This window comes from Acanthochromis polyacanthus, chromosome 4 (assembly GCF_021347895.1).
Source record: "Acanthochromis polyacanthus isolate Apoly-LR-REF ecotype Palm Island chromosome 4, KAUST_Apoly_ChrSc, whole genome shotgun sequence".
NCBI lineage: Eukaryota > Metazoa > Chordata > Actinopteri > Pomacentridae > Acanthochromis > Acanthochromis polyacanthus.
Window position 1 is genome coordinate 6,986,296 of NC_067116.1, and position 17,712 is coordinate 7,004,007.

Consider the following 17,712-nt stretch of genomic DNA (forward strand, 5'->3'; position numbering starts at 1 on the left):
CAGGAATTCTACTTTTTTAATGCAGAACACACTAAAATGCTAACATCTAGATATAAAAAGTTTTGCAATTCAGTGTAATCAAGGCATTATAAGTCATTAAAAGTGACAGAAATACTTACAGTTTGCAGGAATGTGCAAAGAAATCACCTGAGAAAGTGCAAAGCTACACAGTATGTCATATAAACAACTTAGAATGTGCAAAAATATAATAATCATATTTAAAAGCTGCAAAATACAATACGATCAGTGAATTTATCATTGTTTTCCACACTGAGCCTCTCCGTTTGATGGAAATCTAGTCAAATAACCTGAATTTTAATATGTAAAAGTTGACTTAATCCAGATTTGAGATAGTTCAGACCAAAATTTGAGAATATCACGGCGTATTACTTTGACAAATAGCAACGTGGAAGTAAAACTTTACTTTAACTCCATATCCACTTGTAAGCCTTCAGATACGGCCAATATCACAACTGTAGTCTTTCAGTTTACAGTTTATTTTGTGGCTTTACTGGTTTATTTCACAGTTAATCATTTCCTTGGAGGTTTCCATGGAAGAACTCGGTAGTCTGGTACTAGTTTTGTGATAAATTGAGTTGGAACGCTTGCAGTGAAATGATTAAGTTGTTGGTTTGTGGACAGTAGCTCAGGTGTTCTGCACTGATTTTGGAGCTTGCAGAAAAACAATTTACACAGAAGTCTCCAATATTTAACAAACAAGGAGTGAATATTGGTTTAAATTGAGGTGTTTCCTATCTTTAAATGGTTCTTATCAAGAAAACACCAATGGAAATTATGGGGAATTTAAACTTAAACTCTAACACTTGAAACAAAAACTGTCACAGCTCGAAATAAGTTTAATAAATACTAAACACAATGAAAAATACTAAACTTTGAGTAGCAGAATCTGCTTTTATTAGCATGAGATGTCGGCAAAATATCAGAAATATGATGAAATGAGAACAAAGAAGTTACAAAGCGACCAAAAACAAGACTAAAAATATCACAAATGACACAAACGAGACAAGAAATGACAAAAGCAAGAAACAAAATGACAAAAAAATAGACAAAAACACACAACAACAAAAACAACGCACAAAACAACAAATAAAGTAAAACACAAAATGACAAAAATAATGCAAAAAACAGAAGCGAGACAAAAACGAGACACAAAACGGAAAAAAATAAGACAAACGACACGAAACAAAACAAAAAAGAGACAAAAAATTAGACAAAAAAGTTACAAAGTGACAAGAAAATGAACAAATGACAAAAAAAGACTAGAGCGAGAAACAAAACAGCGAAAAAATAAACAAAACAAAAACATAAAACAACAAAAACAATACACAAAACAACGAATAAAGCAAAACACAAAATAACACAAATAAGACAAAAACACAAGTGAGACAAAAATGACACAACAAATGACAAAAATGAGAAACAAAGTGTCAAAAACATGAGACATGAAACTGAACAAAAAGTTACAAGGTGAAAAAAAATGGAACAAGACAAAACACAAAATGACAAAAACGACGCACAAAACAATGAATAAAGCAAAACACAAACGAACAAAAAAACACAAGTGAGACAAAAATGAGACACCAACTAACAAAAGAGAAACAAAGCAACAAAAACTGAGACAAACGACGTGAAACAAAACAAAAAAGACCAAAAAAATTACAAAAAAAGTTACAAAGCGACAAAAAAGTTAACAAATGAGGAACAAAACAACAAAAAACAACACAAGTGAGACAAAAAAACACAAAATGACAAACATTGAGACAATAAAATGACAAAACAAAACAAAACAACCAAAAAATTGACAAACAAAACAAACAAGACAGAAACGAATCACAAAACGACAAAAACGAGAAACGAGATGACAAAAAATGAGACAAGGTACATGAAACAAAAAAAAATGAGACAAAAAAATTACACAGATGACACAAATGAGACACAAAATGACAAAAACAAGAAACAAAATGACAAAAACACAAGACAAATGACAAAAAAAGACAAAAAACAAGACAAAATATTAAAAATTTAGTTGGAATGCTTGCAGTTAAATTGCTGGTTTTGTCTGTTACTTAAAGTTTTGTTGAAAAATCCAAAACTTAAGTAACAGAATGTGTTTTTATTAGTGCAAGAAGTGGACAAAATATCAGAAAAATATGATGCCGTATGAATGCAAGAACCTCAAAGTTTCAGATATCAAAGGTTGTGATGCTGCAGCTGTTTGAAGTTTGTGTTGTTTTTACATCAGACTGCATGATATTCTGGGCTGTTTCTGCTTTGTTGTCCGTCCCTGAACGTATAAAAAGTACATCAGCTGCTTTTTGTTGTTGAGAAAGAATCAAACGAGCTCCTGGGTGAACAACAAAGCTGCTGCTGCTGCTGCTGCTGCTGCTGTGTTTTCTGGCTGCCTCTAATTGCCCTCAGATCAGCTCTGCTTTGTAAAGAGCTGCTATTTCCAAGCCACAAACAGCTGCTCGCATTCTGCAGGCTCCCATGTCTGCAGTTTTTTTCCTCCCATGAGTCCACTCGGTGTGTCAGCATTCTCTGGCTTTCCGCTGGGAGGAAACCAGTTGGTGGCGCTGTGTCGTCCTGCTGCAGCGTTTTTAGACGAATGTTTGTCAAAAAAGCTGCAGAGACGGATGAACTTACTGTAAATGGCTTCAGTCCAAGTCTGCAAATCAACCTGTGCAACTTGAAGCGCTTCGATTTGTGGTTGTCTTTATTCTGGTTCGGGGTTTTCCCTCGGCCTCGTAACCCGACCCGGCAGCTGGAGCACGCAGCATCTATTTCTAACAAAATGACAACCACCTGGAAAAGCTACAACTTACAGTTAAAAGAGAAGTTTTCTAATGCGATTACATCTCTTTGATCCAGTTTAATCGGGGCCCGTGCACGAGCCCAGCCGTACACGTGGAAAGTACAGAGGTGTAATGATAAATGTGGCTAAATATGCTAACTTGCTAAAAATAAACAGTCTTCCTGCAGAATCCCAGACTTCATCTTTAAGGTGGAGCAGCAGGATCAGTATTTCTTTATGTTTTTCAATCTTATTTACAAAAAGCTTTGCAATAGAAAATCGATTAAGGTTGAAGTTTTGTTGCCCGGTAGGTTTTCTCACACAGAAAATTTGACTTGTGCATTAAACGCTAACGTGTAGATTCAAAAAGTGATGCAACTCTGTGTAAGCGAGGCATTATAAGTCATAAAAAAAAGTGACATAAATACTTACTGTTTGCAGGAATGTGCAAATACATCACCTGAGAGTGTGCAAAATCACACAGTATGTGACGTAAATGGCTTAAAATGTGCAAAAGTAGAACAATAATCATATTTAAAAGCTGCAATGTACAATACAATCAGTGGATTTATCATCGTTTTCCACACTGAGAACCTTAGTTTGCTGCAAATCTAGCAAAATTACCTGATTTTAATATATAAAAGCTGATTTAATCCAGATTTGAGATAGTTATGCACAAAATAGGAGAATATCACGGCGTATTACTTTGACAAATAGCAACGTGGATGTAAAAAAATCAGTAACGCTTTACTTTAATTCGATATTTAACACTTCTAAACCTTCAGATATCTCCAGTGTCACAGCTCTAATCTTTTGGTTTGAAGTGAATCTTATTTATAAAAGGCTTTGCAAATCAAGTCAAACAATATTGCGAAAGAAAATCAATGAATTTTATAGTTTCATTGCCCGTTAGGTTTTCACATACAAGGAATTTGAACTGTAAGCACTAACATGTAGATTTAAAAAGTGTTGTAAGTCAGTGTAATCGAAGGATTATAAGTCATACAAAGTGACAGAAATACTACAAGTTTGTAGAAATGTGCTAATTACTCGCCTGACAAATCCATGTTTGATATGTTTCCGACAGAAAGCCACAGGAGCTGCAGGAGGCGCCATCCCCAGACGGAGGAACGGAAAAGTGTTTCTAGGTGAGTTGAAAGCACTGGTGCAAGAAGTATTCACGTCTTTAATGCAGTATCAGTGCTGCAGTGTGAGAATATTGGTAAAAGATGCACAAGTACTGAAGCTAAATGTGCTTAAAGAGGTTGTTAAGATGTCTGTATGGTGTCGTTTAATCTGTTAGACGACACATCAGTAGCATTTTTAAATATTTCCACCGTGCTACTGAGAAAAATGATTCAGATTTTACACTTTCTGTGTCGTTATTCTTCCTCAGAATCCGGTTCTAACATGTACAACTGAATTCCTCCAATATTACATCCGGTCATTGTGCAGCTTCGAGTAGTTTTACAGAGGTTAAACAGATTTCTAGGTGAGCTGGTGTGCTTGAGCTGCAGCCAGTAGAGCAGGATTATGTGGAGAAAGTTCTAGGAATCAACAGTGTAGAGTTAAATCTAAGATATTTTAAAGTAAGAATGACTTATTTTAATGCAAAAAGCTTCTAAATATGTCACTATTCATACACAGAGATGGTTTTTAGGGACTAATACTTATTTTGTGGAAAAAATGGGCTGAACATGACACATTTTATGACTTTATTAGATCAATAATTCTGATGCATCAGTGTATAATAGACATTTTACTTTTGTAGATGGCTGATAAACAGATCAGGTAAAACTGAGGATTTCTGACATGATTGTTAGAGGGGAAAAAAGAAGAGAAATGAGTTTTTTTCCTCATTTTTGCTTTTCCTTTAGATGTGCCGGAGTAATAATAAAGGGTTTTAACCCATTGATGCTTGAAAAAATATGTAAATTATTCAAATAAAAAGGTTTCAGAAGGCAAATTTGAGAAAAAGCTTAAAAACAACAAAGAACATGCTGCACTTTATACGATTATCAACTTTTTAAATGTCTAACTTCGTCTTTCAAATAGATGTACACTCTTAAAAGTAATTCTAGTGTCTTATTCCTACAACTTAAAATTAAAAAAAAAATCTAATTGAATCACAGATTTAGATAAACTATTTAGATTACAAACCTATTTAGATGAGTTGTGTTGCCATAATAATGTAATATTGTGTGTAATTTAAACTCAAATTTCTGCATCATTGACTGAAAACTAAATTCAGGTTGAGATTATGTACTGAAAAAGGCTTCATAATTAAATTTTTCCTTATTTTTTACTTTAAAATTGAGTTTAATTCCCTTCCATTGTCTTGTCTGAACAATTTTAGACTTAAAACTGATAAATGCCTTTCATTTAAGAGGAAACGTTATTTACTGCTTTGTTGGTTGAACATAATTTAATTAGCAGTCAAAAATATTGATGCAAACTCTTGTTTTTTGTTGTTGTTGGGCCCAAACATAATTTTTTAAGGTGCTGTGGTACAAAAATAAACAATACTTATGTGTGAAATGTAGTAAAAGTATATAAAATAGCATAAAATGAGGACTACTGGAGTAACTGCACCCGGTTACAGCCCAGTATTAATAATCTAATTTATTTTCCATCACAACAAAATGAATCTGTAGCTGCAGCTCTTGATGTTTTTTCCATTTTCCCTCCCACCGTTTAATGTTAATCTGATTCTAACTGCCCCCCTTCCACCTCCATTACTGCCCCATGTTATTGTTTGTGCCCCTCTTTACCCAGAGATATTTCCCATGATGAGCTGCCTCCTTCTGTTCTCTAAATTTAGAGCATTTATTTGTAAGTGTGGTTGGTAACTGTTCTAAATCAAAGCCGGGGCTGGGCGGGGGTCAGCTGGTTTACAGTGGGGGGGTCCGTCAGCTGCTTCCACCCGTCAGCCTCCCGTCGACGCTGACACACTTCCAGCCGTGATGCTGCTCAGAGGGCCGAGGAATTCCTTCAGCTCGTCCTCCATGTTCCTGATTCCTCTGATCTGACAGCTGAACGTTAAATTAACTCTTCATTGATGTGACGGCCGGTTTGTCGTCTCCATGGCGGTCCGGTGATCTAATCAACCCGCTAGCTGCTAACGTCACTCGTTGCCATGAAATCAAAGCGAACAAAAACATGTCAGGGACAACAGGTCATCTAGATTCTCATGACTATATGCAACGTAAATGTTTTTATAGGGGGTGATGTAGCAGGGATCCAGTACTGATTATTGGTCATCAACAAACTATTATTTTGGTGCTAACGCCAGGTGCTACCATGACAACAAAGAGCAAAATAACATTTCAGGGACAATCGTTGATCCAGATTATAACGAGTATGCACGACTTTTGACGTCTTTATAGGAGATGATGTAGTAGGGATTCAGTACTGATTATTGGTCATCAACAAGCCAATATAGCCGGTTTGTCGTCACCGTGGCGGTCCGGTGATCTAATCAAGCTGCTAGCTGCTAACACCACGTGCTACCATGACAACAAAGCACAATAACATGTCAGGGACAACCATTGATCCAGATTCTCATGAGTATACATGACTTTAGACGTCTTTATATGGGGTTGTGAAGAGGAGGCCTCTGTAGTAGGGATCCAATACTGACTATTGGTCATCAAGAACCAATATTTTGGTCTTCCTTGATATGACTGCCGGTTTGTCATCTCCATGCCGAACCGGTGATCCAGATTCTCATGAGTACATATAACTTTTGATGTCTTTGTAGGAGGGTGATGTAGTAGGGACCCAGTACTGATTATTCGTCATCAACAAGCAAGTATTTTGGGCTTCCTTGATGTGACGGCCGGTTTGTCATCTCCAAACCGGTCGGGTGATCAAATCGAGCCACTAATTGCTAATGTTACACATTGCCATGAAAGCAAAGGAACCTTGCCAGCAAGTTGATTTCTCGCGATATTTGTGAGTTCACAAATCTCTCAAGAAACCATCTTGCTCCGCTCCCACCTTCACTTTTCGTACAGCACCAAGTTGGTTCGGGCCAATCACGCAGCAGTATTCGTGTGTGGGGCGGGATATCCGGGTGTGAAGACGACACCAAGCGCCAGTAGATCAAAACAAGCAATGCAACGGAGGACGACGATCGTGTAGATGCTGCTATTAAGTCAGTTTTAGCTGAATCTCCTATCGCTTCTTTGAAGGAAGAACAACGAGAGGCGCTTTGCGCATTTCTGGATAGTAAAGATGTTTGTGCTTTTTTACCTACGGGTTTTGGTAAGAGTTTAATCTACCAATTGGCTCCGCTTGTTGTGAAGATCCCGCAATTGGCTAAAAACAAACCTGTCAGAGGCAGGACATACTGTTGCATTGTCCAATCCATGCCTCTTTCCTCCGAACGGATTTACATGGAGCGGTCCCAGATTGATATTGTGGAGTACTATCAAGTACTACACAATTATTAATCTGGCTATTGCCAGGTTAAAAGCAGAGAGAACAATAACACGTCAGGGACAACTGGTGATCCAGATTCTCACGAGTATACAGGACTTGAGACGTCTTTATGGGGGAGTGATGTTGTAGGAATCCAATACTGATTATTGGTCATCAAGAAACCAATCTAGCCGGTTTGTCATCTCCATAGCGGTCCAGTGATCTAATCGAGCTGCTAGCTGATAACGTCACGTGCTACCATGACAGCAAAGAGAACAATAACACGTCAGGGACAACCGGCAATCCAGATTCTCACGAGTATACACGACTTTAGACGTCTTTGTAGGAGGGTGATGTAGGGTGACTGCTAGGAATCCTAGTGCTGATTATTTTGTAATCATTTTCTTGCCCACTAATGTTCTTATTTTAAAGTATTATTATTGTTTTCCAAACTCTGTTTCAGGTTCTAACTTAGCTGCTAGCCATTAGCGTAGCATTAGCAACTGTGAGAGAAGCTAATTTTCTGGTTTATTGTTGAGTTTTTCAACAAGTCCTCAAACTCATACGACCGCACAGGTCGTATGTAACGTGCACCGGAATATGACCCCTGAGAGCGTATTTACGTTAGCATCCCAACTGGAAACAGAAACGCATTACGGGATTTAATTCGCGAAACGGCTTTTCCCTCGTGAAAAGGCTTTTACCTCACTTTCGCAACACGGGTTTAGGGTTATGGTTAGGGTTAGGGTTAGGGATAGTGTTAGGTAAAAGTTTGTTCATGGTGACATTTCAGCTGAGACACCGGAGTATCGATATTTACTCAACCGCTCGAGGTTGCTTAACGTCAAAACGTAGCACACGGTCATAATACGGGCGTGTACAGACGACCTATGTGGTCGTTTTTTCTATGAGGACAGGCTCGAGTTTTTGCTGCTTCAGGGATGTTTCAGAGATCCCGAAGAATAAACTTTGCCTTCCACAATGAAAAAAGTATTTCTAATTATGAGCTTAAAAAGCTTCAATTGCTGGTAATAACTGGGTTGGTGTAATTACTCACATTATATTATGTCGATACATTCCATCAAAAAGAATTTTTTGCAACTTGAACAGTTTGTCTAGATCAATAATGATGTATTTTTGTCTAGTAATCATGCAGCCTATAGTCATATCATTCACGGCAGTCATGTCATGGTTTTCCAGGCTCTGTTTCAGGTTAATCTATCTTCTAACTTAGGCGTTAGCATAGCATTAGCAAATGTGAGCTCAGCTAACCTCCTGATTTATGTTTCTTGTTAAGTTTTTGCTGCATGAAACACATTACTGAGACCACAGAGTAACAACAGACAGACATTTAACTGACCAATAATCAACCAATAAAAATGCTAATACCGACGATTTAAAAATGCCAAATATCAGATATGATAATCCCTATCAGAGACCAATTGAATCTTGAGCATTAAAGATCCATATATCTGAATGTAAAACAGTAATATGTAGATAAAACATGGGCTATGCTGTTGTCCAACATTATATACAGACAAACTATGACTCTGTGGGACCATTAATGTTCTGGTGGACAGAAAAAATCTCTTTTCTGGCATCACAAAGTCACATTATTGGCTTTTATGAAGAACTGAATTTATAATACTTAACCAAACTTCGCTGATTTTCAGCTGTACTTTTGAAAGAGGACTCTGTTACCAGTCTCTTACCTGAAGTTCCATCAACAACTTTAGCGTTAGCTGCTAGCTGTTAGCCTAGCATTAACCACTGCCAGTGAAGCTAATTTCCTGGTTTCTTGTTCAGTTTTCGCTGCTTGAGAGACATTTCTGAGACAGAGTGACGACAGAGAGAGAGAGGAGGCTGAATCAGACCTGAAGAAGAGCTTTTAATTTATCAATAATCAGCTAATAAAAATAGCGATGGTGATAGTCAGAAAAATGCCAAATAGTGGCCAAAATAATCGACCAGGCTGATAGGTGTCATTTCAAGTCTTTTTTCACTCGAGTAGAGCATGATGTCTTCTTGATCAGAGCTGGAATCTTAATAATCAGTTTGTTGATCCACAGAAAAGTCAGATTTTTTCAGAAAAAAGAAACATTCTGTACCTCCAGCCTCTTTACTGTAAGGATTTAATGCTTCAATTTTTCGTACATGGTGCGACACAAAGCAAAACAACACTAAATGCGATAAGATGCACTTTATTTTGCTCTAGTAGCGAAATTCTACAGCTCTGAACAGCAACAGACGCCACAAAAATACAGCAAGCATCAGGCCTGAAGTAGTGCATTTAATTTACCAATAATCGGCCAATGAAAATACCAATAATCGGTGAGATGCCAAACGATAATCGCCCAGGTTGATAATCAGTCAACCCTTAGTTTCTTCTCAGTTATTTTTACTTCCTGTTTTCTACTCGAGGCGTCGCTTCAGTGTTTTATTGATTCGCTGCTTCAGTCGATTTCTTCCATCTGAGGATGTAAACAGAAGAATCCTCGACAGACTTTTTACTCACAGCAATGACAGAAACACGAGTTCATGTTCACTCTGATGCCTCTTTAGCTCAGACACAATCGATGCAGAGCTAAATATAGGAAGTTATCGCATTCTGCCATCACTGGCAACTTCTAAACTCACCACAGAGGACTGAGTCACATTAGCATGTTTTCTATGATGTTGAAGGTTATCTTGTGCATTTATTGGATAGTAAATCAAACTAGAGATGTTTCATTTCATTATCGATCACATAATGAAGCTAAATTCTCAAAATCAGAGCTGCAGTTTACGATTATGTTCCTCGTTGGTTAACTAACTGTGGTGGATCCACAGTGTCTCGTCTCGCCTGAATGTTTCCTTCCTCCCCTCAAAGATTTAGAGCTAAACCGCGACTTTAACGGAGAGGACTATGAGTACGAGGACGAGGCCAAGCTGGTCATTTTTCCAGACCACTTCGAGATCCCGTTACCAAATATTGAGGAGCTGCCGGCTCTGGTCAGTGCTGCCGGGTTTCTGTGCATGTCGATGGGGAAGGTGCACTCAGTGGTTCCCTGGCTGCAGGACTGGAGGGCTGCTGAGCCTCAATCTGACAGATTCTAGATGATTTACACTCAAAATTAGAATATTATCTGGAAACTCAACCTAGAATTCCTTCTACCAGCTGAAGAATTTCATTTAACGATGCATTTTTAGTCTGATTTTAGCAAAAACAAAAAGACTTTGGGGAACCACAAGGTGCACATGTTTATCACTTTTGAGTGTTTTCTGTTTTATTCCTTGCATGGAAGTGACATTTCAGCTCTGTTTTCATGTATTCACGTGTTGGTTTTGTCCTTAGAGCTTGGCTTTGGCACCTTTTTTAATTGTTTCATGCATATTCAGTTTAAAATAGTTGAATTCATGTTGCTGTGTAGTAATTATCATGAACACCTGGTGAATCAGAGGTTTGCATGGTGTATTTTGGGCTGCTGCAGCACTAGATGTGTTTTTTTTTTTTATTAGTTCTTGCTGGATGTTGGATCGATCACTGCTTTAGATGTTGCATGATCACGTTTGCTCTTCGTGTGTGCAGGTCATGTACAGTTTGGTGAAATTAAATGCTTGCACAGTTGTTAAAACCCATGCTATGGATGCGTTTATTCTGTGACGTCCAGGTGACCATCGCCTGCGATGCTGTGCTCAACGCACCGTCGGCCTATAAGAAGCAGGAGCCGGAGTCGTGGGAGGAGGAGATCCAGGTCTCCAGACACGCCAGGAGCCTCCGACAGCTGGATAACGGCGTCCGAATCCCACCCAGGTAGGACCGACGTCAGAGCACATCTACACAACGCTGCAGTTTCATTTATAGGAAACATTTATAGGAAGGAGAAGATCTTTAGTTGGCAGATTTCACATCTTCTGTTGTTGTGATGAGGATAAGAAAACAGTTATGTTTATGTTCTTAAACTCTTAGAAAAGTGGATGAATTCCACTGGATGTTTTTTCCAATTACAGCAGAAATCACAGAAAATGTAATCTTTTCAGTTCTGATTTTGGCCACTTTGAAGTTTGAAGAAGTTTGGGGTCTCTTAGAAATGTCCTTATTTTTGAAAGAAAAGCATTTTTTTTCGGTGAAGATACCATTAAATGAATGATAAATCCAGTCTAGACATTGTTAATGTGGTAAATGACTATTCTATCTGGAAACAGCTGATTTTTAATGGAATATGTCGGGCTGGACCCGAATATTCGAATATTCGTTCGCTACGGCACTATCCGGATATTATCCAAATATTCGCCTACCCACCATTAGCTACATTGTGTTAGCTAATGGTGCTGAAAGGCTCAACGATGATTAGACAACCCTTGTGCAGTTATGTTAGCACATGGATAAAAGTGGGAGTTTTCTTGGAAAACATGGAATTGTCTGGATGACCCCAAACCTTTGAATGGTAGTGTGTATATAATTTATTATAATTCTGCATTTGTCTGTATTCCTGAGTCTCATTCTAAAAGACTTTAACTCCTCGATTGTCTTCTGTTTCTGCTTCTCTTCTCTCCGTCAGCGGCTGGAAATGTCAGAAGTGCGAGTTGAGGGAGAACCTGTGGCTGAACCTGACGGACGGTGCAGTGCTTTGTGGGAAATGGTTCTTTGATGGGAGTGGAGGCAACGGCCATGCTCTGGAGCACTACAGGGAAACCAACCATCCGCTGGCCGTCAAGCTGGACACCATCACCCCAGACGGAGCAGGTGGGAGCCGTGAGATCATCTGAACCCATCCACCAGTACACAGTCTGACTTAGTGCATGGTGTCACTGTTCTTCTCTCACTCTGACAATGAAAAATAGTGAAAACACAATTGTTGCTTGAACAAAAAGTAGCTTCTTAATTAAGGAAAGTTTACATTTAAATTATTCATTCATTCATTCAACCATTATTTAAACTCAGAGTACACTGAGATATGAATGTAAGTAAAAAATTAAAAGATGTACGTGTGCACAAAAGGAGCTTGGATAACAAAAATTAAGCAAGTGAAAAAATATCAACATTTAACATCATGAAATGCAACAGCTTGGTGATGTCTGTCAGGAAGTTTATGGTTTTATTCAGCTTTATTGTATGTTTTCAAAAAACAAAGAATTTGACTCTTTGCTCTTGAAGTACTCTCACAAAAATAAACTGAGATGCATTTAAACATGTGCATGTTAAAGAAAGGAAAATACATGTTTAACTGCTACGCACATTTATAGATATGTGCAGAAGTGAAGCAGAAGTTTAGTGAAAACTGCAGATTCTGAGGAACAAGTAGAGTGAATAAAGTGAGGAGTGATTTTAATGTTTTATCCTGATAATGAATGAAATCTAGCACAACTCTTTGCTATGAAGTGGTTTTTTTTAGGTTTAAATGTAAATGTTGACTCGATTTGAGCTACTGAGCATCCATCGTGAATAACTCACCAGAAATCTCTGAAATGTTAAACTTTCTGAGCCGAGGCTGACTGTGTTTCTGCTTTCAGACGTCTATTCGTTCGAGGAGGAGGAAGCTGTGCTGGATCCGCACATATCAGAGCACTTGTCACACTTTGGAATAGACATGCTGCAGATGCAGAAAAGAGTGAGTTAGTTTCAGTTTCAGCACCAACATGTGAAGCCTTTTGGCAGAAAACTCTTCATGTTTTTGTTTCCTGTCCCTCAGACGGAGAACGGCCACCACACAGACAACAACTCCAGGCCGAGGGTCAGCGAGTGGGAGGTGATCCAGGAGTCGGGAATGAAGCTCAAGGCGGTTTTCGGTTCTGGCTACACAGGAATCAAAAACCTGGGAAACAGCTGCTACCTGGGAACGGTCCTGCAGGTTCTCTTCAGCATCCCAGACTTCCAGAGGATGTGAGTGACGAACGCTGGCATAAAAACGAACAAATATGTGTTGTTCTTTGATGTGTTTTTCAGTCTTTTGTCTTATCTAAATGAATTGCAATACATAATGTCTTTTATTTTTGCTTAATATGTCATGCTTTACACAAGTATAATCCTTAGCAAGTGTAATATAGGACGTTTACATAAAAAAAGATAAGATAAAGCTATATAAATCACAATGGAAATTCCTGTGCCAGAAATCAGAAAACAATGACGTGCCATCAGAAATGCAGCCGTAAAAGTAGAAAGCAATAAGATACGTTCAGTAGCTAAAAGAACAAGTGACTAGAACATTAAAATGTAGTAATAGTGAAATAATAATTAATGTCACACATAAAAATGAAATATTGTACCTGAAAAATGAGATAAAAATGAAAATATTGGACATTTAAACTGACAGTATTGTGCAGAAAAGTCAAATTCTGCACAAGGTATCAAAATATTGCAAATAAAAATAGAATATTACTCATGATAATGAAATATTGCAGCTTAAACTGAAATATTATTCATGATTGTGAAATATTGCACCCGAAAAATTCAAATTTGCACCTAAAAGTAGAAAGTAAAAAACATGCAAGTACTGAAATAAAATTAGCAGCTAAAATAAGACTACAGTAGAACATTAAAAGGTTGTCGTAGTGAAGTAATAATTAATATCACACATAAAATTAAATATTGCATCTGAAAAATGAGATAAAAAGAAAAATATTGGCCATTAAACTGACAGTATTGAACATGAAAGTAAAATACCACACATGTATTCACAATGCTGCAAGTGAAAATGAAATATTGCACATAAAAAATGAACCAAAATGCTGATTTTACGCTGTCATTATAAATGTAAAAGCAAAAACTTGCCTTTTTATGTCACATCTGTCTTGTAAAAACAGGAGGTTGACAAAAAATGGCAAAAACATGGAATACTTTTAAATATACAGGAATTTCTATTCAAGTAATCAATATATTTGTCAGCTTTCCAAGAGATTCTGCAATTAGGACCAAATAATTAGTGCTTATAGTGCAGATGCACGGTTGAAAATGAAATTAAAAGTCTAGTTTTTAGATGTTAAGTCATGTCAATGCACCAGTCATTGACAACCAGCATGAACAAACCACAGGAAAGCCTCCTAATATGTTTTATTGCAGTGCTTTTGATGCTTACTTAATTTTTTTTGCATGTAATTATTGTTAAAAACACAGAAAACTGACACCTCTTGCAAAAACTACAAGACTTTGTATAATCTGAAGCTGCAGATGTTTCAATCTGTCCTATTTTGTCGTTATTTCTGATGATTATTGCTACTGTAACGGTCATACCAATCGCTTTCTGGTAGTTTCTGAGCTCCAAGACATGGCTGCAAAACTGAGCGCTGATGCCGACCGTCCACAACGAAATATGACACATAATAAATTAACCAAAATGCTGATTTTAAGCCGTAGTTCTAAGTATAAAAGCAAAATAATGTGTCTTTTTATTTTGTTGCGTCTTTGGTAACCAGTTTTGCATCAACAGAAAATGCAAAACTGCAAAAACATGGAATACTTTCACAAATACAAACATTTCTATTCAAATAATCAATAAATTTCTCAGCTATCCAAGATATTTTGCTATTAGGACCACATAATACGGGATTTAAGTGCAGATGCATGGCTGAAAATGAAATTTAAAATGTAATTTTGAATATTACATCAAGATTTCAAACCCTTGCATGATGTACGTCTGCATTAATATGTTTTATTGCGGTGCTTTTTATGCTTACTTTAACTTAGGTTGCATGTGATTATTGATAAAAACACAAACTATGAGACGTTCCAGGTGTTGTGTTTCCGTCCGTCTTGTGTCCGTGTGTCGAGGTGAGCAGTGACACGTGTTCTGATCTGCAGGTATGTGGGAAATCTGCAGAGGATATATGACTATTCACCTCTTGACCCCACCCAGGACTTCGCCACACAGATGTAAGTGACTCCACGGTTACATAATCAGCGTCACAACGCACTAACAAGACCACTTTTATTCTGTAGAATGAGTTTAGAATGTGTCAGTTTCAGTTCAGGCAGTAAATATGTTCAATGTGAGCCTGTCGTTCCACTTTTCCAGTATAAATCTGGTGTGTTTTTCCACTGTTTAAGGCATAAATCTGGTGTGTTTTCTCCTCTAAGCCGCTGTGTTGCAACAGTCCGGGCAGTGAATAACATCAGCTGTGGATGTTTGGTGTTCGGAGGCGAGCAGCCAGATAAACATGTTGATGCCTGTCTTCAAAAAGCAGATCATACAGAAACATTTGGTGCAACGATGAAACATGACCCTTCCTGTAAATGCACTAAAGGCAAATTGTGAATCCATTTCTGTTTCTTGGAAGGATTAGAAGAAAAATCAAGATTTAGACTTAAAACATGCATTTAAAAGAGGTTTTTGTTCCTTAATTTGCAAATTATAGCAGAACTGTGTCAATATTCACACACAAAAAAGAGTCAGTGAGCTTTAGCTGTCTGTAGACTATATTTATAAATATTTAGTTATATAAAAATGCCTATTCTTCATTGATTCTTGATGACAAATAGAGGCAATACGGGTGTAAAATAATACATTGGAGGCTGTAGTAGGAACAAAAATGCTTATTATTGGCTTAATTACATCACAACAGACCTACAGTTTAGTTAAAATGAAACTTAATGTGAATTTTGTTTTAAATGTAGATTTTGCTGTGACTTTAACAGCAACATTTGAAAAAGCACATGCAGGAAAGATTTTTGACTGTTTTGTTTCAAATTCTTATTGGATTATTGCCCATTAATTTTGAATTGATGAGATTATTTATGAGCAACAGGTTAGAATTTACTGTAATTTTATCATCATTGATGTTTAAAGTCCTGAAATTAAAATAATTTCAACCCACTGGGGATGTTTCAGCTACAGAAATAAGGAATGCTCATGAAGGCATCGGCCCTTCTTATTTTTAATGTATTTTAATTTATTTTTATTATATTATATCAATTGTTGATATAACATATATTAGCTATTGTAAACAATAGATTTTAGTTACTTCTTTATTTTTACATTTTCACACAGTAGAAAAAATATGTTTATGTATTCTTCATTTATTTATTGTTAAATGATATTTTATTATAATATATTATACAAAAATAATATTGTATGCTATATTGTATAAGATTTATTTTTAACTTATTTATTGGCTCAAAAAACTGGAAAAAATCTAAATGTCTACACACAATGTGGCATATAAAAAATAAGAAAATATTGAATTTATACATTCCTATTAAAACTTTTTTACATTGTAGAAAAACATTTATTTTTTATGTATTTTAATTTATTCATTATAATATACAAATAATTTATATCATTATATACTATATTGTATACAATACATTTTTTGCTTATTTATTGATTTATTGAAAACCCAAAATGTATAGGCACAATGTAAAATATAAAAACATATTTAAAATTAATATTTGTAAAAATATTCTTATTAAAACCTTTTTACTTTGTAGAAAATACATTAGTTGTCTATGTATTTTTCATTTATTTATTATTGTATGATACAAATAATTTATATTCTATCAATAATTTATATTATGTATCATATAGTATAGAATAGAATCACTTTATTCATCCACAAAGGGAAATTCAGTTGTCAGGGTTCTTATCTGTTTAATTTTAAATTGAATAGCCTGACAGCTGATGGCAGATACATGATGCATTTTTACATATTGATTGACTCATTCAAACTGTAAAAAACTCTAAATATATATGCACAATTTGAAATATATAAAATGTTTAAAAAAATAAATTTAAAATGTATGTAAATATATATATGCTTAAAAATGAATTTTAAAAAATGTATTCTTGAAGTATTCTATCAACACATATATTTACCCACTTCTTTTGATTTCCTCACACCAGTAAAATAAGTTTATTACTAAACTGACTGTATGTAGTGTTAAAAATCTATTGTTCACTAATAAATTCTGTACAAAAATGACCCTTTAATGAATGCAAGCATTTAAGAGCTCAACTAATTATTAGAAAATGAAAAATTAGAAGAATTTAGGAGACTGCTGAGAGCTGAAACATGATCATTTATTTTACAGTCACTAAAACCTTGCAGCTGCTGTTGGTGGTTGTGATTACCATGGCAACCGCACTGATTTTGAACTTTTTGCCGGCTTTGTGAGACTAAAAACTCACAAAGCCGGCAAAAGCCTGGAGCTGTTCTCCAAACTTGACATCAGAACAGCTCCAGGAGTTCTGTCTGAAGTTCTTTTTTATTTTTTATTTCTGTGCTCGGCGTCTTAAGGTTTTAAATCTTAAAAACTGCCGTGAAACAGGCGTGTTTGTGCTCCGTGTTGATGCCGTGATGTGTTTTCGTCCCGCAGGGCTAAACTGGGACACGGACTGCTCTCAGGCCAGTACGCCAAACCGCCCGTGAAATCTGAGCTCATTGAACAGGTGATGAAAGAAGAATACAAGGTATTAAACTGGGTATGTCCAGCTCCAAACTGGCTCCGGAACTGAAGCATGAACAAGAAACAAATCAGAAAAATGTTTAGCTGTCTGTGTTAGTAA

The 17,712-nt window shown here is 36.5% G+C and overlaps 1 protein-coding gene across 6 annotated transcripts in view; it reads left to right on the top strand.

Annotated features, from left to right (window-relative positions):
- usp13 (ubiquitin specific peptidase 13) overlaps nucleotides 1–17,712 on the top strand; it is a 60,304-nt gene that overhangs the window by 6,539 nt on the left and 36,053 nt on the right. For 2 of the 6 annotated variants that reach the window (XM_051946998.1, XM_022198056.2), the window contains exons 3-10: nucleotides 3,900–3,960; nucleotides 10,104–10,225; nucleotides 10,885–11,027; nucleotides 11,776–11,960; nucleotides 12,728–12,825; nucleotides 12,907–13,097; nucleotides 15,012–15,083; nucleotides 17,523–17,628. In XM_051946998.1, coding sequence (XP_051802958.1) covers nucleotides 3,900–3,960; nucleotides 10,104–10,225; nucleotides 10,885–11,027; nucleotides 11,776–11,960; nucleotides 12,728–12,825; nucleotides 12,907–13,097; nucleotides 15,012–15,083; nucleotides 17,523–17,628 — 978 coding nt within the window. The remainder of the gene's footprint in view (nucleotides 1–3,899; nucleotides 3,961–10,103; nucleotides 10,226–10,884; nucleotides 11,028–11,775; nucleotides 11,961–12,727; nucleotides 12,826–12,906; nucleotides 13,098–15,011; nucleotides 15,084–17,522; nucleotides 17,629–17,712) is intronic. The other 4 variants (XM_022198057.2, XM_022198058.2, XM_051946999.1 and 1 more) reach the window with 2 other exon arrangements.